Genomic DNA, 24,792 nt, shown 5'->3' with positions numbered 1-24,792 from the left:
TTATCTCCAAACTCGAATTCAAAGCTAAATTATTAAAATAATATTTTTAATTCTTTTATCAAAATAACATTAAAAAACATTAATATCAAAATTACACATATTTATATCATATAAGACAAAAACACTGTCACGTAAAAGCATCTTCGTCATATATATAATACGGATGCGAGAATGCTATATCAAAATAATGTGTTCGATTAAAAAATTAAAAATATAAAAAAAACGCCGTTTTGAAAGTATATATTCAAATTTAAAACTTTTAAATTTGAGAAGGCGCAAATTTAAAGCGGTGTTTTATTTATAAAATTCAATTTTAATGTTTTAATAATTAATTAACAAGATTTGATGTTTTAAAATTTATAAAAATTTAAATTACTTCAATTATATCTATTTTTAAATTAATTAATTTATAATAAAAATGGAGAGATAGCCTTAGTTATTTCATTCTTGAGATTTCATTTTGATTGATTCTCTCAATTGAGAAAATGATTCATGTTCATTGTACAATTTGTTGATTGTACAATTTGTTGATGATAAGATTTAGGTTATGATAACTATGAACAGTTCATTCATTTTGATTTAATGAAAAGTTAGTCAATGATTTTAAGAAGAGTAATGTGTCGAGGGTGGTGATCATCCAAGACTTAATGAGAACGAGAGTTCATCCAAGAGGTGTTCCATAAAGCTCCCCATACTTATATGAGGGGTTTTATAATATAGTTAATGTTGATGTAAGACTCAAAATAATAATAAGTATTTGTAGATTGATAGGACATATAGACATGATCATCTGATAGTAGATACAATTCTAACATATCACATGAATTTATAAAAAAATATGTTTAATAGTATAAAAAAAATATTATTAATGATTGAAGATTATGGATCTTGTGAGGCTCCAATCAGGAGAAGAATTGTTCACTCTCGCATCAATTACTTACTTTTCCATTAACCCAAGCGTTTCTTTCATCATCAACTACACCCTTCATGCCTACCCGTGATGGTGGAAGAATTTCATGAGAAGCTTTCGCAAAAAAAAAATCACTTCTTTTAATTGAAAAATAGTAGCTGCTTACTTGGTTCCAATGGCTCAAACTTGAAAACAATTGCATCCTTCACCCCCAAAACGACAAAGGCAGTGGTGCAAGTGCAAGCACATCTGGTTTTGGACGGTGACCATTAATTATTTGAAAGATGTAGACCCTCTTTATCTGTGACATGGGCCCTCCTCCGATGGAAACGCGTCACACCCTCATCTAGTCGCCCTGAGCTTCGGCCGTCGGTTCTCCTTTCCATCTCAACCCCATGTTTCTATTAGTAATATATTTTTTCCCATCTAGCGGCCGTACATGTTTTTACACGTACGGTTAAAACATTGTTCTTCTCACTAAGTTTTTAACAGAAAAAGGAACTTCTTTACTCATCCAACCAACCACTGCTGTAATTTTTGTTTTAGTTACTCAAGTACTCGACTTTTCATTTTACCCACTTTAACAAGGCATTTTCTTAATCGGTATTATAACATATGTTTTCCACAATGCATTCACATTATTTTAATTTGATCTTAAATCTAAATAATTTAACAAATTTAATCCCAATTCTAAAAATATATATTTAAAAGTAACTCATTTTTATCGCATAATATTTTATATTCTTCCTTTGGAACATTCCTTTTTAGTCCAATCCCTTCGATCACTCTTCCATTTCATTTACAATTAAAAAATTATCGTTTTCCATTATTAACTCCTTCTCATTGAATCTTGTTTAGGGTACTTATACTTATTCTCATAATACCCATAACATGTGTTTACTGATTTGTCCAAATTATTAAATTTTAATTTTTGAGGGTAATCCAATTTCTTTAGAAAATTATCCGTAATAAATTTCAAACAGAGAGAATGGAAACATGACGTTAGTGATTACAAATAAAAATTTTAGTATTTATTTGAAAAATAGAAATGCAGTAATAATTAAGTGATTAAGTTGTTAGTTTACCCAAAAATAAATAACCTTAAAAATAACATAAAAGATATAAATAAATAAAGGAAACAGTTATAAAGGGTCCCACTTTGATGCTTATTATTATTATTTTATTAAACTTTGATGCTTATTTTTTTTAAAACGGATAAGAGTTGAAAAATCTTATTAAAATCGTTTTTTTTCTTTAATTTTTTATTAAATTAAGATGATTATAAAATAATATATATTTTAAATATTTTTAACTATTTAACAATAAAAGACCAATCACTTTTGCCGTCGTTGATACTCATGATCCATAAGAACAATAATTATTTTTTTTAGGTAAGTTGATTTTTAATTTTCAAAATAATTGAATCTAAAGAGTACATACACGTTTATTTAAGGGATAGTGATCAATATTACAACTTCTGCCATTATTAGTATTTTCTAAGTTGATTGGTTATTTTAATTAATCATAAATATTCAATCTATTAATCGATTGATTCAGCCTGAGTTTTAGAGAGGTCCACTAAGAGTAGGAGTAGAATCAGAAATTTATTAAGGCGGAGTTTAAAATATTTTTTATTTTTCATAAATATAAATTTTTTTAATTGAGGGCGGATAAATTTTTCTTTATTTATTTTTCAAAAATATAAATTTTCAATATTAGTTAATAATTAAAAAATTGATAGGGACTTGGCCCCCAAGAAGATCCACCAATGATTAAGATGACGACCTTTCAACTTAATTTGTTTCATTCAAAAATATTAGGGTTCGAACTCTTGACTTAAACTAGAAAATTCAGTACTTCATCTTACTAGATCAACTGATTTTTGATAAATTGATTTATTTTTTAAGTTCCATTGGAAAACTTTTATTACTCAATCAAGAAAATTTAACCATCATAGACAATTAAACATTACATATTTGAATAGCAATTAAAGTTGAAGAATTATTTAAGTTTAAAAAGATTTATTAGAATATTAACCATTATTAATTAAGCAAATTTAATCATTTGAAATCGAATAAATAAAATTTTCTGATACTCTTAATTTGGTAAGAGATTGTCGCAAGTCTTCTTATACTACGTTTAAAAATAATTTAAATAAAAGATTCAATAGATAATATAATATACTATACTTCCACATGTAAAGTCTACACAGCCATGCATGCAACGTCAGTTCAATTGAAAAACACTAATTAAAGTCCACTATAAAACAGTAAAGCATTCAATCGGTTGATTAATTTGGAAACGAATTACGTAAGATATTGATTTATTTTCATAATTAAACTGTATATATTCATAAAATTTAACTAACCAAATCTATTTTTTATTTTTTTCAAGATAATAGCATACCTAAGACTCAATTAAAATTTATATAGGAATTTACAGATTACTCACCCAGAGTGACAGTAGTATGATTCGAAGTTGACCTTACAAGCTCAAATTCCTGAATCTCAACTACTTAATATTTTAACTTGTATTTTTATTAGAAATTTACATGCAACTTATACGTTCATTTAGAACAGATATAAAATTTTAAGTTAATGACGAACTTCTAAATTTTTAAGAATAATCAAATTTATAAATTTTCAGATAAAAAAATTAAAATTTTAATAAATATATATATATATAATAATAATAATAATAATTTTACAGTTTCCCTCAATCGTATCTACTTTGATTAGAGCAGGTCAGTAATGCAAGGTTTCAAGTTATCTCAAAGGGGCCGAATTGTGTTATCCATAATGCCTAGCTTCGGAATATCATCCAACTTTTGAGGCGCTCCTGGCTGGTTAGAGTTCAACAAGTCTAATGAAATAAGAATGGATCGAGAGAGATCATAAGAATAATTATTTATGAAAAAAAATTTAATTTTTTTTTTATATTTTTATTAATAATTTATTTTCGTCATAAGAATTTTATATTAATATTTTTTAAATTTTTCTAAAAGATCGTTACATTGAGGTCCTTTGGACTCTTCATGATGATTTGAATTCGGTCGTTTTCCCATGACGGTGGCTATGTAATGTAGCTTATTCTTATTTTCTACTTCATAAAAAATGAATTAAAATATTTTTATAATAAAAGAGAAAGGAAAAACATAGATTTGGTTGACAAATAAATTTATATAGGTATCTTAAAAGAGGTTGGCGGTAAGTCATGTTTTACTTCTATTGAGGGTAATAATTATAATTTTTTGAAAATAAATTACAGATTGAACATGAAAAAGATCAAAAGAAAATGCAAAACTAACAAGAAAAATATATTAATAAAAGTGTAAAGTTAAAAGATAAGAATTAAAAATAGAAGGATTTGAATACTCTTATCGTATTACCTATTACTTATAATAATTTAATTTTATAGTATTATATGCTATTAGACTCAGTCAAATATGGATTAAATTTAGAGACTGTTGTGATTGAGAAAATAAAATTAGAAAGAACATATAGTCATGTAGAATTATTTAGAAAATATAATGAATGTTATAATAATTTTAAAGTTGTTGGCAGTTGAATATAATTTTAATATTTTATTTAAAATTTAAGAGTTAAATTGATATTTTATATAATATTTAAAGATGAACTTAATATTTTATCTGAATTTATGTGTTTTCTAAACTTGATGGATAAAAATGAATATTTATGAAACTAAAGTGACCATTTAGGTAGTTTACCCAAGATAGAAAAGATAGGGTTATGGACGAAAATAACTTCTTCAATGGCAGAAATGTTAATTGCAGAGAAACGGAGACCTTTGGTTTTTCCTTTAACCATATATTCTTCCTTTTCTTTTAACTTTTTTTTTTCAATTTTCTTTTCTCTATGTCTTTGGGCTTCTTCTCTCACAAGTCATAAAGGAGTCCTCTCAGTCTCTGCATTCACAGCTTTCTCTTCCTCCTGCACATTCCTTTTTCACTTTTGAAAGCTCGTATCCCACTTCCCACATTTTCTCTCTCCCCAAACGCCATTTTCCCTTCCCTTTCCAGACTTTTCCATCTGCTTGTGAGTTGCCATCAGGCATTGGCCTTTCAATCCTATGGCGGATATAGCAAAGTACATGCCCATCAATGGCGGAACAGCCGTCGCTACTGACTGTAAGAACCTCTTTTCGATCATCAAAACGAGAAAAACCGTGGCTTTCTTCATGTTTGCCTTTGTCGGTTTCACTGTTTTCTTAGCCTTTTGCCCTTCTTCAAACTCTTCTTCTCCTTGGGTTTCCAGCATCTTTTCTGCTAGTTCATCCACTTCTACAACTGCCGGCTCTCATAGATCTCAATTTCCTTCCCTCTTTAATTTCTTTTCTCCCAACACTTCTTCTCCACTTCAACAACAAAGCATTAACTTCACTTCTAATAACCATACCAAATCTTTTAATGAAACCCGGTCTTTCAGCGAAAACAATCTACTCCCTAGTTCGAGAAACACAACTTTTTTGCCTCCCAACACAAGTTCAAACAAAACCCAAAGTTCAGTTTTGCATGCAAATCAGACCAAAGCTGCTTCTCCCAATCTTAATGGAAATCCACCTATCACAAGCAACCAGGCTGAGAAGAAAGAGAATTCCGATAAACATCAAGTTTTGCAGGTGAATCAGACTACAACAGTCAATGAAAAAACGCCGGCGGTAGCTGTAGCTAACCGGAGTAGAAATTCTCCGGCCAAATCTGATTCGTCCGACAAGATTAATCAGACTGTAACAGTGACTAAAAAAACTCCGGTGCTCGCTAACGTGAGCAGTAATTCTCCGGCCAAATCTGAGAAAAGTGCAGCTAAAAAAGGAGTGGCGACAAATATCACGGCTTCACCGACGAAGAAACAGTGGAACGAGAAAAAAGAGGGTGACGGGAGTGGTTCAGAGCTGTCAGCTAAACAGGGGATTGAGAGTTTGATTGAATCTTTGATGAATTGCGATTTGTTTGATGGAGGATGGGTGAGGGATAATTCGTATCCGCTTTACAAACCAGGCTCTTGTTCATTTATTGATGAACAGTTTAATTGTATTATCAATGGAAGGCCTGATAAAGATTATCAGAAACTGAAATGGAAGCCTAAAGGCTGCACTTTGCCAAGGTATTTTTGAGGTTTTCTTCAGTTCAACTGTTGATTAGATTAATTTAGCAATTTTTGGGTATATCTTGATCTTTGATTTTAGCTTATAGGGAATTTACATTGGAATTGATCCTGCATTCAGAAGCTACATGGAATTTGTTTACTTTTTTATTAAGCTAACTTATAAGAATTGGTTGTTTTTGAAGATTGAATGGTGTTCACATGTTGGAGTTATTGAGGGGGAAGCGTCTCGTTTTTGTCGGCGACTCACTGAATAGGAACATGTGGGAATCTCTAGTTTGCATTCTGAGAAATGCCGCAAAAACACCACAAAATGTTTATGAAGCTCATGGAAGAAGCTACTTTCGAGGGGAAGCTTCGTATTCGTTCATATTCAAAGTAGGTTTTCATATTTCCTGTTGACGGCATTCATTAAAATTGATCAATTGTATCCTTGAGATCTAATGGAACTTGATTTGTTTACCTTTTTGGGTCTGGCTTTGATGATGAATAGGATTATAACTGCACTTTGGAGTTCTTTGTATCTCCATTCTTGGTCCGAGAATGGGAAATGCCGGACAAAAATGGAGCAAAGAAGGAGACATTGCGGCTTGATCTTGTTGGAAAATCGTCTAATCAATATAAATCGGCTTATATCCTCATCTTCAATACGGGGCATTGGTGGACTCATGAGAAAACTTCCAAAGGGTTGGTTGATTATATTTTTTTCCTTTTTACTTTCATTGCTGTTATTGTAATCAATTGGTTTTAACGATATTTCCGTTCTCAAACAATAGGAAAGATTATTACCAAGAAGGTAGTCATGTTTATGATGAACTCAATGTTCTTGAGGCGTTTAGGAAAGCATTGACAACGTGGGCTAGATGGATTGATGCCAATGTAAATCCAATGAAGACTATGGTGTTCTTCCGGGGTTATTCTGCTTCTCATTTCAGGTAAAGGGGACAGATTTTGTCGTCGTTTTTGGATGTCGATACTATCTGTTCCTTCATATGCCATCTGGTTTTGAAATTGAATAAACCAGCAGGGTAACAAGTTACTACCTTGTAGCACATTGAGAATTATGCAGGCATTTACTAAAGGTTTTATGGTTGCTTGAATCTTTCTTCAGTGGGGGGCAGTGGAATTCAGGAGGAGCATGTGATAGTGAAACCGAGCCGATCAAGAACGAGACATATTTAACGGCATATTCGTCGAAGATGTTGGTGTTAGAGTCGGTGCTGAAGGGGATGAAAACGCATGTCAGCTATCTCAACATTACTCGGTTGACTGATTTCCGAAAGGATGGCCACCCATCAGTTTACCGAAAGCACCCAAAGCAGAAACTGAGTGAGGACGAAAGAAAAGCACCTCTAAAATACCAAGACTGCAGCCATTGGTGCCTTCCTGGCGTACCGGATTCGTGGAACGAGCTTCTCTATGCCGAGCTCCTCGTAAAAGAAAACAAGATGCGACAACATAAAAGGAGAGCTAGGTAAAAAATTAAAACTTACGAACTTAGGTTATTTTATTTATTGTTTCCCTTACACTTTGAAATAGTAGAAACAAAGAAAGAGAAGTAAGAGAGTAGATTAAAATCTGAAAAAAAGGAAGATTGTAGATTACATTGAGCTCTTTTCATGGTAATAAATTTTCCTTGTTTATAGAAAATTGAGAATATGATTTTGATTGGTAAGATTTGGAGGTGAATCAAGCACTTTTCTGAAGTCTCAAAATTTCTTTGTGGGTTGTAATGATATATTCTTTTAATTTTAAAAAAATAAATATAGTGGAACTCCTCGATTACTATGATTTCAGTAGTAAAAAAAAAATGTATTCTCTTTAAAAGTCCTGTGTTCAAGTAGCTGTCTGGGATGCGGGGTGAGTGTTGCCGTGTGTTGTCAATGTCTTAGGTACGACAATCTTAATATACGAGTAAGGAAAAACGTTATTAGAAATGTTATTATTTTTTTAACATTTTCGGTAAACCATTACTTAAAACATTATTTTTCTACTTAAAATGTTAATATGGGGTGTTACTTAAAATATTATTTTTTTATCGATTTTTAAATAGCAAAATTAATATTTCTGATAGTAAAATAAAATTTTAAATAACGTTTTATCGAAAATATTTAAAAAATAATAATATTTTCGGTAGTGTTTTAGGTAGTTGTCGTACTGCATAACTACTCGGATGAGGTAATATAGTGGATGGATTCTGTTTTAGTATTACGCAAGTTTATACTTTTAATATATAAATAAGCTATTAAAGGTGCGAACAATTTTTTTTTCAATTGCATTATTGCAAAAAAATAAGCCAATAAATCTGACATTTTGAATAATTTCTAATAGAAATAGTTTTAGAATGAATGCAATAATTATTATTTTAGAAAAAATATTTAACCTATTCATGTAACATTTAAGAACTAATATTTCAAGTTATTAAGCCTTTTCCTCTTTAAAATACTCCTAAATTTTTTTGTTCTCGTTTGGTAGGTTATTCTCTCTCCTCTCAATGATAGTATGCTACCGGCAGTTTTTTTGTTAGATAATTGCACATGATATTCTTAATTTATATTTATATTTTATTCTAAAAGTATTTTCTAAATTTTAAAATTTTTTATATCAATCTTTAAAATAAATTGATTTTTACAATTTAAAATATTTTATATCACTTCGTAAATTATCAATCTCATTTATTTTGATCATCTTATTATATGTTATTAATTTTATTGATTAAAAAGTTTAATTCAAAAAATATTAAAAATTAAATTTGTGATCTTTTATAAATATATTATTTTCTGGGTCATAAATTCAATTTTAACACATTTAGAAATAATATATATACTTTAAAACGTTATGCGTTGGATTTTCAATAATTTTTAAAATAAATTAATTAATAGTTTCAAAATGTCATGACAATTTTCTAAATTTTCAAAAGATTAGAATTAGGACAATTTAAAGATTTATATAAAATGTTTAAAATTTTAAGGTTGATTTAGTATCTAGCCATAATTTAGAAATTTGTATATAAAATATTTAAAAATTAATTTTAAATAAAATCATAATTTCGAGGTGTTTACATGGTTAAAAATCTTTTTATTTTATGATATCATGATATGAGGATATTGAAGTTGAAATTTAAATTATAAAATACATTTAATCTATTTTTTTAGGGATGGAATCAAGATTTTATATTGGGACGAACTTTTAAAATTTTAAAAAATGATGAACTTATAAAATGTCAAGGGACGAAATTAGATTTTTAATGAAAAATAAATAAATAAAAATCCAAAATGTATAGTAATTTTAAATTTTCAGGAGAATTCTTTTTCGTCCCCTTGATCCACCCATGTTTATATTTGATAAATGTAATGTTTTCATTATAAAATTTGAATTCAAATTTCTTTTAAAAATAGATTTTAAATTTAAATTCCCTTATCTTAATATCTAATTTTTTAAATTTTATTTAATTATATATTTTTTAACTTTTTAAACCTTGATTTGATGAGAATATTTAAAATTTAAATTTTCTACCACTTAATTTGATCTTAATATGTATCTATTGTTTCTCTATATGTCCTTTTTTTATCCCCTTCTAATTCAATGTTTTAGGGAATCTCTAGTCTTTCAAAATCGTACGCTTTCTTCCTTTTTCTGTGTTATAAAAGAAGTTTTATGACCAAAAAAGTCCCCATATATTTTCTTTAAATAAACTGGCGTTTCACTACAAAATATATTCAAACACATATTATATGTATATATATATTCAAAGGTAAAAAATATTTTATGAATTTAGGATCAAATTTGATTTTAAATTGCTGGTGAACGTGAACAAATGCTGAACAACTAAATACTTTTAAAGGGAGATTGAAAAAATAGTCTTAAAATGGAGAAAGTATTGAAAAAGAACCTCACAAGACTTTTTTTAAAGTGTAACATTCTACTAGGCATTCAGTTTATAAGATAAGTGGTAGATAAAATGGATTCCCCCACAAATGTTTAAGAACACTCATGGAAAACATTAACGATGATGTTTATTTTTTTTGGTTCAGTTATCTTATTTTGTTGTGGTGTATCAATACATGAACTTACATGAATTATGTATTTTTCTTTAAGATAAGAACCTAGTGTTTTTGGAAAGTATTTACATTTGACATGTTGGTCAAACTGCTCATCTTTGTACCCTTATATTCTTTTAGGTCATAGGCTCTAGACCCAATAGGAGCACTCACATTCCTTCTCCTAGAGTCTCCTCACTACAATAAAATTGTTATACAGCGGCGTTTTTAGCGGCGTTTTGAGAGTAAACGCCACTAACTTTAAACATGTAGCGGCATTTACATAACAAACGCCACAAAATGGTAACTTTAATACAAAAACGCCGTAATAGGGTAATCTATAGTGCCGTTTTTTTAACAAACGCCGCAAAAGAGTAGTACTTAGCGGTGTTTTTATACAAACGCTGCGATAGAGTAGTACTTTTGGGGCGTTTTTATACAAACGCTGCAACAGAGTAGTACTTTAGCGGCGTTTTTATACAAATGCCTCAATAGAGTATTACTTTAGCGGCGTTTTTATACAAACGTCTCAATAGGGTTCATCTGTAGTGGCATTTTTTTCAACAAACACCGTAATAGAGTAGTACTTTAGTGGCATTTTTATAAAAATGCCATAATAGGGTTCATCTTTAGTGGCATTTTCAAGAAATGCCGCAATAGAGTAGTACTTTAGCGGCGCTTTTTATACAAACGCCGCAATAGGGTTCATCTGTAGTGGCATTTTTTCAACAAACGCCACAATAAAGTAGTACTTTAGCGGCGTTTTTATACAAAAGCCGCAATAGTTTGGTATGTTTGTGGCGTTTGGGTTAAAAAACGCCGCAAATTTTAACAATTTATCTCTTCAGCTCGAAAAGGAGATTTAAGCAAAAGCCTACTTTCCCTACTTTCCCATTTCTTTTTTTTCCCTTGTCGCATATATGTTACCAGAGTGTTTCAGCTCCTTTTTTTCTTCGATGAGGTAGAAGAAAAGCAACCCACGGCCACCGTAAATCGGGTGCCGATGATGGGGTAACCTCCAAAGCTCTCCCATTTTAACGCAAAAATAACCCCCTAAACCTAGAAGCTTATATGCAACCTTTACATCTAAAGGGTTTTTTTTAAAAAAAAAAAAGAAAATACCTTCAAATCTTGAAGGCTTTGGCTTAGGTCCAAGAGGAACGATGGTGGCTTCGACGAAAGGTAGGTCCTTTTTAGGTTTTCTCTCTATTTTCTCTCTTATTTGTGGCTAATATTCATTTTCTGGGTTGATGTTCGAAAGGTGCTCTCTTTTTTATTTTCATGGATGAGTGGTGATGGTCGTTTTGTGTTGATGAATGAAAGTAGTGTACTGATTTTGTTGTTGTTTTTCTTTATTGCTCTCTAAAATCTCCTACCCCGATTTTATTCTCTCTTTTTTTGTTCTTTTTTCGTCCCCTTTTTCGTTTCCAGAACCGAATGCCCCTGGTTTTTTGTTCTTTTGCTTGAAGGTTGGTTCGACGAGAATTAAGCATGCTTCAACCAGCTCACAGTGCGGTTGCATCAGTCATCCTTATTTACAAGCTTTCTTGTGATGCTAATGGTTGTGCCGTAGGTATCTCCATTTTTTTCTTGCATTTTTCTGGTTTAGACTCTCTGTTTTATACATCTTTGGTTGCTTACTGAACATTGGACCATTTTCAGAAAATGGTCATAAATAATGTTGAGATTCTTCAGAATGCAATTTTGACGGAAGAGACAACGGTGTGTGGATCAATGTACCATGACAGTTTGATTTGGAGAATAATTGCTTTAGGAGCAAATGAACGATGCCTACCTCTTATACTTGTGACATTAGATAGGTTAAGATATCAAGCCATGTTGTTTATTCTATGCTAAATGTTTCAATTTTGTGCAAGTTTCAGTTCGAGTTTAGACTTTTCAATTTTCCTCAATTATCTGATTTAGACTTCTGTTAAGCTCAGTAGTTCAGGTATGTATTGCAACAACTCAAGAGATGTTTAAAATTTTCATAATTATAACTTTAGTGCTTTACAATACTTGTATCCGTGGAGATAGTGACAACTGAGATGCAACTCTTAGTTTTATCAAATACAAATTTTCTCAGCTACTATTCATATCAAGCTTTCATGGATTTCGGGTTTCCAGATATATTCATCTCTGGTGAGGTATTCAAAAAATTATCTATGATACTCATGTCACATGCACATTCTTGTACACACACGAACACATTGAAACAAGCACCCTTAAAGCATGTTGGTTTGTATTATGAATGTATATACACATGTATGATGGTTCTGTGTGTTTCATTCTGTTGGTATTTAATTAGTGTCTTTTCACCTTAAATCTAGAAATTATGAACAACTTTGATCACCCATTTCACTCTTTATATTATATAATTAAGTGATGCCAAATTTTTACTGTCATTACAATTTGTTTGATTTTTGCAGACATTTGGTTGGACCCTACAAGAAGCTAAAATACACATGGTTACTGATTACTTCACCCATTCAGAGGTGAGTATTTATTTGTTAAGATAACATTGTTTAGACATAACATTAGGAAACTTTGTCGTAAACAGGAAATAAGGAAAAACCATAATTCAAACCTTCATCAAAATTTATGTTTAGTTCTTAATACTCTGTAGAGTGTTCTTCCCCTTCATAACCTTCTATTATTATTATTATTATTTTTTGAACAATGTATAGAACCTTCTATTAGAACCTTGAATTTTATTGGCAAGCTATAAGCTTACCTTACTCCTATTGCAGTGGATGGTGATTGGTGATGTGCTTGGGCCAAACCCTCGACATCTATTTGAGCTTTATGTGCTCAAACAAAGCAATTATTACTAAAAGTAAGGTTGTTTCTTACTATGTTTGTTGTGTTGTTATCTCATTCGTATGCACTATTCCAGTGTGTTTGTTGTTGCTGAATCTCATTGTGTCTCGGTTACTTTTAAGCTTTCTCTTGCGGTTGTAACTTAGTCCAAAGCAATCAAATTTTTTATTGTTCTTGGAATTCATACTCATGTTCTTTAATCTTTCTATTACTAGATTTTAAACCTATGATTTACCTTATTTCAAGCGATTTAAGCTGATATAGAAAGAGTTTTTTTTACACAGTATTACATTTCTACACCATATGTGGCTCTATCTTGAGAGTGGCCTATTTTTTGCTTTGCATTTTTTACTGTCTTTTGGTGCCATTACATTTGACCAACTCACATTAGGTTTTACAATTACTCCCATTGTATTAGTATTAGACATTCTATTTTACTTTCCCAATCTTGTTCTGAATCAGGAAAATGCATTATCTTATACAACCATTAAGGCAACATATTGGCAGTTAGAGTTAATGGTTTCTGTACTGATTGATTTATTTCCATGTTGCAGATCAGTAGTAGAATGTTGTAGCTGTAGGCTCTATTTGAATCTTTATTTGATCTTTGTACTGCTGAAAATGTGAGTTGCAAATTGGAGTAAGACCTCATGAAGCAACATATCTGTGCAACAAATGACAGGACAATACTAGCTCTGCATCATTGTTTTCCCATATAAACTGGATTTATCTCTTTGAATTTAAGCGTCTCATTGTGACGAAGAGTAGTGAAGAATGTGTAAGATTAGAAGCAAAATATCTTAGATGTTATTATTGTTTATTATAGTTAATAATGTTGAACTACATTATATTTTACGTTAATGTAAACTTTGATTTATTATTATGGATTTCAATTTTCTTGTTATGGATTTTAAGTTTGTTGTTTATGGATGTCAAGTTTATTGGAAAATGCTACAGGTTAAATTTGGGTATTAAAAGAGTAGAAAACAACATTTGACAAATTAGTTTTAATTTGCAAAATCAATTTCTCTTAGCTATAGAGAGGTAATTAGCGGCGTTTGCATCTTAAAACGCCGCTATAGATATGACATTTTGCGGCGTTTGTTCTAAAAAACGCCGCTATATACCAGATCTTTTGCGGCGTTTGTGGGAAAAACATCGCTAAATCTCAAGACCTATTGCGGCGTTTGTTTCAAAAACGCCGCTAAATCTCAAGACATATTGCGGCGTTTGTGGGAAAAACGCCGCTAAATATCAACACTTATTGCGGCGTTTGTCGCTATATATCGTTACCTATTGTGGCGTTTTTTGTTACCAAACGCCGCGAACTTTAACGGCGCTTTTTGCGGCATTTGTCATAACGCCGCGGGTGTTTTCTGCGGCGCTTAAAAACGCCGCTATATGTCAAAAAACGCCGCAAATGTACAGTTTTATTGTAGTGGGCCTCCTTCCTCACTCTAAATAGGATTATGATTAGATTTAGAATTTAAAAAAAAGAACTATTTTTCTACTCTAGTAACTTGATTGAACTCGTCTTGGAGGTTTCCCTTTGATTAGCACTGCTAATATTTTTTTTCTGAATCCAGTGCTTGAAACTCACAAAGATTGTAATCAATTTAGTAACACAGTTTAATTCATCACAAAATTTACTAATAAAAATGATACTGTAAGCTAATCTAGAGACATAAAAGTATAAATTAGTGTGAGGTCATTTGATGTTGCCTAATTCTTTTCGCTTTGGAGAGAGTGTCATATGTTGTTCTGACTTTGAGAAACACTAACATCACCTGTCATGTGGTCTGAGACGGCGAATTGACATAATACCGTTTAACCGAATATCTCATTTTCTGATACAGTTTGATCTATATTTTTCGAAGTAGCACCCTTTCAGTTAAGGTGGCGAAAGGCGTATCTCGGGGACGCGCTTTACCCGAGTTAATGTTGAGTTGGTTGTCACGTGTAGAAGGTACATCCCCGGGGATGCGCCTTCATTGGGTATTACTGATTCGGATACCACGCTGGTATTTTTTTTAATAATAAATATTTAATTTTTATTATTATTAAAAATTAGTAATATATTATGTAAAGTGTTTCGATTATAATGTACGAATTATCAAATGTATTTTTTTAATGTGTGTTAAAGGTGGAGTGGATTATCCACATTAATCTGATAAAACAATAGATGAAAATCAGTTTTGATTTTATTGTAGTTATAGGAAAAATGTATGAAATTATAATATTACACATATGGTTATATTATTATTTTTTGTTGTGATTATCGATCTATTAATTTTATCAGTTAATTATTTAAATGTTATCAATATAGTCACCTCTTATCAATATTTAACGAAAATATTGATGCATAATTTAATAAAATCAGTATAATTACACATTTAATTATACTGTAGATATGGTCAGCATCCAATCGCATCAGCATTTCACTTTCCATTATAACTGTAGACAAAAAAATAATTAGCACGAAAAATAATTAATAAAATTTTAAAAAATAATTATTATAAATATTATTTAATAAAAAATAATATTTATATAATTATATTAATATAAAATATAATAACTATTTTTAAAAAATACTAACTTAAAAATAAATTTATTACCACTAATAAGAAATTTAAAACTCAAATATTTGGAGAATTTGAGTTATATAAGAGAGGAGGAGATGATTTTGGTGTGAAGAATGAGGGGGGTTGAGGGAGTTTATATAGGGGAGGAGGAGGGGTAGTTAGGGAAAAATTGGATGGGCATTTAAGACATTTAATGAAAGGCGCGTCCCCGGGGATGCGCCTTCCACACGTGGCAGCCAACTCAGCATTAACCCGAGTAAAGCGCGTCCCCGGGGATGCGTCTTTCGCCACCTCAACCGAAAGGGTGCCACTTCGGGAAATATAGGTCATACGATGCCAGAAAGGGAGATATTCGATTAAACGGTATCAGTTAGATCAAATCGTCGTCTGAGACTCCATAATCTATTATCCAAGATTTGTTTGCAAAAAGAGCTGCAAAAGAGAAAATTCCTTGGTATTCCATCAAACTAGTGTGCTGAGCATGGAGTTGCTGTTGATGTTGAGGTAATTGCAGCATTTGCTGATGCTCTTGTTTATAACATGCTGTAAGAATATGTGAAGAATTGGGTAGAGTATTTTGTGATGATTTTTAGTCTAATTCAAAATTGATTTCCAACCCAAGAATACTATGGCGGATCCACCATCTTCATGAGGAAAAATTGATTAAATTAGATCCACTGTTGTAATTAAGTGACTATACATGTAGTTGAACCATTAATTTTTTTCCCTTGTCAAACACAACAGGCAGCTGTTCTTACGACATTTCTTCAACATCTTCCATTCAAGAGTTCCACTCTAAACAAAATCAAATCTATCGAAAAAATCAAATCTCGTTTTCCTTAACCCTTTCTAAATTTCTATCACCAAGAAAACTGCAAGATATAAGAAACAAATTAAAAAAATCAACAAATGAATATAAAAACATTTTTTGAAGCGAAAATTATGTACAAAAACCGACCAAAAAGAGATGATAACATCTTTTGACTGGTCACGTCTAATGATTTCACGAAGCAGCCTGGTCGGCCGGGGGCTGGCTCTGGGACACATGTGTTTGCGGTGGCGAAAACGGGTGCCCTCCATTTTTTGAACCGCCGTCGGCGGTGGCGACACGCTCACATGAAGGACACATAGTTAGGGTAGTGGCAGGTAAGTGCATGTAAAATGGTTCAGAAATCTTTAAAGCTCTTAACTCCTGCAGTTCTTTTTGTAACCTTCTATTTTCATCTCTGAGTGTTTCGCACCATCTCTTTAAATACTCACAATCTACCTCCGTCTGCTTTAATTTCGTCCTGTTTTCATACCATTTTATTCAAAATCAATAAACAACAAAAAATTCACATATTTTTGGCAATTCTTAAACCTAACAGCCATGAAACTAATTAATATTTTATTTATACCTTGCTCTTCTATTCTGAAACCAAACTTCCACTTGTCGAGGGCGGAGATTTAACTGCTTCGCCAAAGCAAGCTTTTGTTTCTGTACCAACGTTTTTTTTTTTATTAAACAAAATATTTATTACATGAACCCTAAAACTAGGGAGGTAAATTAGAAGAAGTGGTTCGGTTTTTGTTTTGACTCACGGGATTTAGGGTGTTGTGTTCTTTGAAACTTTCTTCCAGAAAAGCCGACTGTTCTTTAGAGAGCCGCAGTTTCTTCCGGGTTGAACCGTTCTCTTCATCTTCACTGGCTCTTGAGCTACCCCTTTCGGTTTCACCTTCCATGTTGTCTCTCTTGCCTCTTCTGCCTCCGTGTGTAATCCCAAAATCCATCCGAAAGGACGACACCGCGCTGTTCGGAGAAGACTGCGCCGCCCCTTCCTCCGTTTCATCCCCTAACGCCACCAGCGGTAGCCGGTTCACGTCTAATCCTCTTACCAATCCTTCTGATGAACCCGTTTCGTGCACTAATGTTACAGTACAAAAGTTAATATTTTCTCCAAGTCAGATAATATCATAATAATAAAAATAAAATCAAAATCCAAGGCTACCCAGATAAATCAAAATATCCCATAAAATAGCATTAAAGGTTGAAGAAAGAAGTAAAAGAAATTCAGACTTCAATGTTCTTTGTCCTAAACCTTATCAAGAACAGGGAAGAAAACATGTAGCTTGGATTAAACTAACATGTAGCTTGGATTAAACTAACGGGAATAAAATTAAAATATACTAACGATTATCAGTGTGCCAAGGAAGGCGAAGCTGAGAAGGTGGCGCACGACGAAGAGGAGAGAAAGGAAGAAGACGAAGATCTGAAGAAACCCTTTTGTAGTCTCCATCTCTAGTAGCTTCTATGCAAAACCCTAGATCATTGCTTGATAGCTTTGGGGGATCACCCAAGCTCAAAGCTAACTCCATCAACCTTTTTTTCCTCTAGTTTGATTTGATGAAGAAAGAGAGAGAGAGAGATGAGCTGAAGAAGAACAAGATGACTTATTCAATCTTGTTTTAATGTAAACTCACAATCCTCGACCCTCTTCTTCCTCTACAACACTCCTTTTTATTTGCTTTTGGCTTCGTGGGAGAGATTGACCGACAAATCCAGGCTGACAAACGCACGTGAATCTATATAAATATATACACAAGAAAGAGAGAGATATCTTGTTTTTGTAAACGATAAAGCAAAGATGTTTGTATTAAAAACGATGGAATTTGAATTGTTTTTAGAGAAATGAAAAGGAAAGTGGAAGAAGGAGATGAGCGATGAGAAAACACACGGCAGGTTTTGTTATTGTGTTTTCAATTAAGAATGTATGTAATGTAATCCATGGGCATAGCCCCATCTATTATTAAATGTTTGGTGGGGAAGATTTTGTTAATTAATGCGACTATAAACTTCACGATGTTAATGAGTTATTGTCTTCTCACCAAACAAGGGGGCCTCATCTTCATCATCATCCCACCATGAGAAAATGATTTCTCATCCAACGGCAGGGAAAGCGATCATCAAATCTTCCTTTTTCTATACCCTTTGGATCAACTTTCTTTCTCTAGAAAAGTTTTCATTTATTGTTTTTAAATTCATTTTCTAATATTTTAATTTTTATTTATAATGAATTTTAAACAATTAAAAATTAATAAGTGACTATTTCGAGCATTATTATAGTGATGACGATGAAAGAAATATAATGATTAAAATGTGTTGTTCACCGAATACAATTAATTATATGGTAATGGCAGTGCTTGTTTGTTTTCAAATGATAGCCGATTAATTTAATCCCAGATTTGTTGTTTCCGACTACTCAATTAGCATTTCTTCCAATGACGTAATTCAAAATAAAAGTAGATGGGTCACGCCGATGAACCCGAAGCTGACTCACCAACCATCATTTTTTTTACCGCTTTCTTCCAATCCAAGGTGGCATTGACCACTTGGGTTGAATCCAATTATCACAAAACCCCTACTTTTTCACCTAAGTTTCATGCGTTTAAGAAACATTCATAAATTATTATTTAACTTATTATTGTCATTATCAATCAGGTTTTTTAATATTAATTTTTTAATTAATTATTGATAATTGATATATTTATTACTTCTATTTAGTACAAGATAATTTTTAACTTAATCTACTTCATTTACAACATTCAAATTTAAATTCATGATCTTCCATAAAGATGCAGTGCTTCATCTCATTCAACTAAGTAATAGTTAGTGATTATTTCCGTATACTTTGTTATTAAAAACTAAATATTTTAACTAACCATTGTGTTGGAAAAGCTCAAATATATTTTATCACAAATATATTCGGTTATTCCTCGAGGAAGTCTTTAGTTAAGGCGTGAGCACGGCTTATTCATCCTGAGATATCGCAGAAGAAGTCTTCAGTTAAGGTGTGGGCACGCCATCTATCGGTTCAGTTCGATTTTTTATCGGTTTCAGTTTTTTTCGGTAATCATTTTTTGGATTGGTTTTCGGTTATTTTATTGGATCGGATTGGATTTGATCACATTTATTTGATTTTGTAGCAGAATTTGCTTCTTTGGGTAATAAAAGAATTTAATTTATCCAAAAAAAATGTAGTACTTTAATTTTGGATGATACTACTACGCTCGACGAGTACGGATGAACTCGGTTAATGATGAGCACTATTAAATTAAATTATAAAATGTTAAATTATAAAGTACTAATCGTATAATTATAGATTGGTTAAAAATTAAAATGTAATTTAATTAAAATACAATATTTATTAAACATTAGTTTTTATAATCTTATTTTAATTATAATTAGATCAAATATTAATTTGAAAAATTTATAAACCCTAATTTATTTCATAAGTTTGAATTCATCATCACCGTTGCCACCGTCGCTGCCACCGGTATTATCTTTCACTGTCGATGAATGATAAAGACTAAATCGACGGCGAAAGATGATACTGACGACGGCGGTGGTGACTTCAAAGCTATAAAAATAAATTAGAGTTTATAAATTTTCAAAATTAATATTTGATCTAATTATAATTAAAATAAGATTATAAAAACTAATGTTTTATAAATATTATATTTTAATTAAATTATATTTAGATTTTTAATTAATTTATAATTATACGTTTAATACTTTATAATTTAAAGTTTTATAAATTAATTTAACGGTATTCATCCAAGCTTGACGAGCGTTATAGAAGTTTTGTTTAATTTCATTATCTTCTTTCTCCTGCTAATTTCTTTCCATTATTTATTAATTATCTTTTTCTCTTTTGAAAAAAAAGACAGACTGAAAACCAACAAAGTAGAATTATCAAACAATATTTATTTATTTTTTAAATTTTACTATCGTACTTGGAAAATTTGACTAACTGAGAATAAGATAACAATTCATAATTATTTAAATATAAACATGTATGATTTTGTTATAAATTCTTGTTTATTAAATGAATAGATATAATGATAAAAAAAAGATGTTGAGACATGGGATAAGAAGATAAACATCAATTTTTATACCCAAAAAAAAACAACTTTCTATTATGATCAATCCAAGTAGACAAGGAGACCATCTTTCACTATTCCTCATATAATATTTGTGTAACAATCAGAATAATAATAAAAACCAAGGGCCACTGTTCTTTCTTTTTTGGTCTTTTAAGCAAAAATTAAATAAAACACAAATTGGGTATCCAAAGAGGGGAGAAAACGTTCCAAATCACAAGGTACGAGACGAGGTAATAATGATTGTATTTTTTAATTTTTATATAGTATGAAGTGATTACAATATAGTAATTATTCAGATTTTTTTTAATCACTTAGAATGTATACACTTTATAATTATATCTATTTGAATTTGAGATCTCGGAAAAGAATTACTCTCTCTTTATCACTAAAATTACTTAATGAATTTGAATCTATTGATTTATTTAGAAGAGAGAACAAGAATTTTAACCTTCAACATTTAAAAATTATTTGTTCTTTTAAATTTTTATTAAATTAAATAAACTAATAAAAAATATTTTTTTAATAATTATTTTTTACTTTTTTATAGTTTTTTATGTTTAATAATATAAAAATATTTATTTATTTATTTGAAAAATATTATAGAAATTAAATTAAATAAAAATCAAAGTAAAATAAATTTTTTAAAAAAAGAAACTTGAAGGATAAGAGAGGTGGAAGTGGTCCCACGCGCGTGAGGTAGGTTAAGGAGGAAGGGGGTAAGAAAAAGAAACACAAGTAGAGGATGAGAAGAGGTCATGCTTTAGGGATCATAGCAATAATTGAAATCCATGCAGGCTTTAATTATCAATGTTTTTTTAGTTTAGAGTGAATTTGTGGGTGGTGGAGACATTCAATTACTACAGTATTTGTATCCGACATTTTAATCTTAGGATAACAAATGGAATGAATGTTCCACTTTGAACTGTGGAAATGAACAACTATTGGGATAGGATGTGTCCCATGTTTAAGGGATTTGCTGAGTTTTGTGGGGATGCGAGTTGTAATTCAGGCTTGAATCTCACAGGATTGAGTTTAGTGATGTGGGCTTGGAGCAATAAGATATTCCTAATGGGCAAGACGCTGTTGATTTGATTGAGGTGCTGAAGTCAAGACGATGTTGATTGGATTCGGGCCAATATTTCAAAATTAGATATTTTCACGAAGCTTTTGGGGCTCTAGTATTTTTGTGCTTGGCTGAAAAGAGCTCATCGAAAACCTTCTACATGGCCTCGTCACTGCTGCTCAAATAGTTATTGTTGGAAGGCCCTGGATTGCTGTTGTAATTGCCTAACTTTCTCCTACAAAGAAGTGGGATGGAAAGGGTTGGATCTTTGGGGGACACTTGTTGAGACAATGGTTACAAATGAATTTCATAAAAGAATTTAGAATAGGTTTGAAAGGCATGTCGTTTCCGAGGAGATCATTTGGTCGTGATCACTAGCTAAATGTACCACATTAAGGATTTGGAGATGGTTCAGGGTCATAAGGGAGTTGAGGATACTTGGTGGATCATGGTTTTGGTTTGTTTTTTGCTACAAATTCTAAATTACTTGGTCTTGCAAAAGATGCTACTGGGTTTGCTCGAGGCTTGTCATTCCTATTGATGCTTTTGGTCAAGAATGAGTCTACGTTCATCATATCGATGCTGATGTATAGCAAGTGAGATAGTGGTTTGATGAGACGATGATAGCGAGTTGACCGATCAATCACGGTTCATTCTTTTAATGTGAGTGAAAAGTTGTTGTACGATGATGATAAAGAAAAAGATGATATGAGGAAAGAAGGAGAATGCTTCGTCTTTGGGAAGAAACCTCAAAGAAAAAAGAAGCATAAGGCTTCAAGAACCTCTTTTTCTCTTTTTATATTATGTTTGCCTCTCTCCCTCTCGAACGATACAAATACAAGATTTTATGTTATGAGGATAAATTTATAAAATTTTAGGAGATAAACTTAAGAAATTTAAAAAAATAAAAATAGATTATTAATAAAAATATAATTTTTAAAACGATATCACCCTCGTCAATCTCTTTGGTCTATCCCTGCTAGTGATAATTATTGACTATGGGTATTCGGTGAACAACAAGAGGGGTAAGGAAGAAGGCTTGAGGTGTGACGATATTGGGATTATCCCCTGTCTTTATTAACTAACACTGATTGTTTAGATTAGAAAGTGTCAGAACCCTGTTTGTCATCATCCTCTCCTCCAACCGAGCTTTCAATCTAAGCCAACATTCCGGATAGAGGTTTCGAAGCTGCGTGGGTGGTTTGGTGTTTCGAAAGAGAATACATTCGTTTTCTATTAAGACTATATTTTAATTTTTTTGTTATGTTAGTTTATATTTTAAAATAAAAGTTAAGATTTCATATTGGTACGATATAATTTATTTTATTCATATTTTAGTAAATAAAAACAAAAAATGAATTAATTATATTAAAATTTGATAATATCAAATAGATAGTACGTATATGAGTCACATCATGCGATGCGAGATGAGATAAAATGAAGGTTTTTCCATGCAATTCTGGTGCTTTGAGTAATTAACGAGTGAAGGGATGTGGTTAAAGGGATTGAAGGAAAGACTTCTTTTTTGTTTTTTTCATGGAGACGGGGGGGTTGAATGTTTAAGTCTTTGCTTCCTTTTGTCCCTCAATAATTACAATTCCATTCAACTCCAATCGTCTGACTGTATTCTTGTTTCTTTCTTTTTACTTTACAATTATATCATAAGTTAGGAAATTTAATAATTATATATATTTAATAAAATAAATATTTTAAATTCTTTTAAATTTATGAAACTTAAATATAAAATTTTAGAATTCTCTTAGTCTCTTCTTAAGAAAAAATCCTTTTAATCGTGTCATAAATAAAAGGAGTTAAAGATTTGTATCTGCATATCTCTTTTGAATGAATATTATTTATTTAAGAGTTTGTGTTTCATACTAATTCGTTTTTTAATTAAAAAAAGTTCTTTTAAAGTTAACTAAAGTTTGCCGCCTAAGTGATCTCAATTAAATTTAATTACATAACAAGAATTTTAGCTGTGAGTAATTTTATTTTATAATATTTTATGTCAAATACTATTTTGAAAATAGAAATTATTTTATGAGATATAGAGATGGTCTATTGAAGAAGGAAAGCTTATATTAAACTATTAAATTATTATCAAAGGTGATAATTAACTAATATGGTATGGTACAAAAGGAGAATAAAACATATATCATTTTATTGACTTCATTGGTTAAATGATACAAGCGGTTTTTTTAATAAAAAATACAGGTGTTTGAGAATTATTATAAGATTAAGGTCATTTACTACATAGCACGTGGAACTTATCATGAGGGAGTGATGAGTTTTATAAAATATATTTAAAAAATAGAATTCGTCATGAGAGCATGACAAGTGTCATAAAATTTTCTTTTGGTCCATATAACAAGTTTTATTTTTTAAATATATTTTATGGAACTCGTCACTGTAACACCCCAAAATTAGGGGTCAAATTATGAGTTCCTGAAACTTATGAACATTTTTAGAAAGTGCAAGAAATTCAGGGACTTAGTCCTGAATTTGCCCATTTTTTTGTTAATGGTGAAAAATAAAAACCTTTTCCCCTATATTGGTAAGAACCAAAATCCCCAAATATTTCCCTAACCTAGCATCCGTCACTCCGTCGAACTAACGTCGTCTGGTCGCCTTTGGAGCGCGCCGTCACGCCCTCAGAGTTTGCCATCGACCGACGACCTCAACCTAATCCTGAGATCGCTCAAAGCAGTTGTCGTCTGTAGTGAATTAGGAGAAAATTTGCTAAAAATCCACGTTGTCTCCCTCCTTCGATATGCCTTGCTCTGGCCGCTGGTGAGCGTCATCGCCACCTCCACTTGAAGCACCGTGGTCGTCCGACCAAAAGCCCTAAGGTCGTTCGGTGTTAGCTTTCGCCGTTTGTCGTATGGGGAGCTCGCCTCAGTTCACCATATCCCTAGCGTCGTCGCTAGTTTACACCAGATTCCAGTCAGTTTAAACACTGGTTTGGCTCACGATTGCCATCAATGCACTCCTCACCTCCATCTGCTCAAAACCCGACTAGTGGGTCGGGTCAACGTCGTCGGTTTCGTCGACCGCTGGTGTGGGTAAGCGTTTCGGTCATCTCATTTTTATTTTCGTTGGATTTTGGCTTAATGATGATGATGTCTGGATTGATTTTGTCAAGTACCTGAACAGGAGGTAATCGACCGACCACCCCGAGGTCGTCACCGTTGCCACGCACTACCACGTATTACTGTATGCGCGTGGGGCTTCCTTCCCATTCGATACTTCTGGAAAGTTGAGTCAACTCGGTCGAGTTGACCAAGTCAGTCGAGTAAACCCGTTGAGTCAACTCGGACAGAGTCATCTTGAC

The 24,792-nt window shown here is 31.6% G+C and overlaps 2 protein-coding genes across 3 annotated transcripts; one reads left to right on the top strand and one right to left on the bottom strand.

Annotated features, from left to right (window-relative positions):
- The first annotated feature begins 4,885 nt into the window (after nucleotides 1-4,885).
- Nucleotides 4,886-24,284, top strand: LOC120200802 (protein trichome birefringence-like). Of its 2 annotated transcripts, XM_039201553.1 has the most exons (6): nucleotides 4,886-6,033; nucleotides 6,219-6,411; nucleotides 6,527-6,720; nucleotides 6,810-6,968; nucleotides 7,145-7,549; nucleotides 24,281-24,284. In XM_039201553.1, exons 1-5 carry the CDS (start codon nucleotides 5,000-5,002, stop codon nucleotides 7,509-7,511), a joined length of 1,947 nt encoding a protein of 648 aa, XP_039057484.1. In that variant the 5' UTR covers nucleotides 4,886-4,999; the 3' UTR covers nucleotides 7,512-7,549; nucleotides 24,281-24,284. The 2 variants fall into 2 exon arrangements, with proteins under 2 accessions (XP_039057484.1, XP_039057483.1); XM_039201552.1 differs by lacking the exon at nucleotides 24,281-24,284 and having other exon boundaries at nucleotides 7,145-7,683.
- LOC120200803 (homeobox-leucine zipper protein HOX11-like) lies at nucleotides 16,479-17,830 on the bottom strand. The gene is made up of 4 exons (XM_039201554.1): nucleotides 17,647-17,830; nucleotides 17,057-17,379; nucleotides 16,873-16,952; nucleotides 16,479-16,764 (listed from the first exon to the last, which is right to left on the bottom strand). The coding sequence occupies exons 1-4, from the start codon at nucleotides 17,828-17,830 to the stop codon at nucleotides 16,479-16,481; spliced, it is 873 nt and encodes a 290-aa protein (XP_039057485.1).
- Nucleotides 24,285-24,792: the final 508 nt, after the last annotated feature.

This window comes from Hibiscus syriacus, unplaced genomic scaffold (assembly GCF_006381635.1).
Source record: "Hibiscus syriacus cultivar Baekdansim isolate YM2019G1 unplaced genomic scaffold, ASM638163v2 tig00006570_pilon, whole genome shotgun sequence".
NCBI lineage: Eukaryota > Viridiplantae > Streptophyta > Magnoliopsida > Malvales > Malvaceae > Hibiscus > Hibiscus syriacus.
Note: the sequence above shows the minus strand (reverse complement) of the source record. Positions and strands in the feature narration are given on the sequence as shown.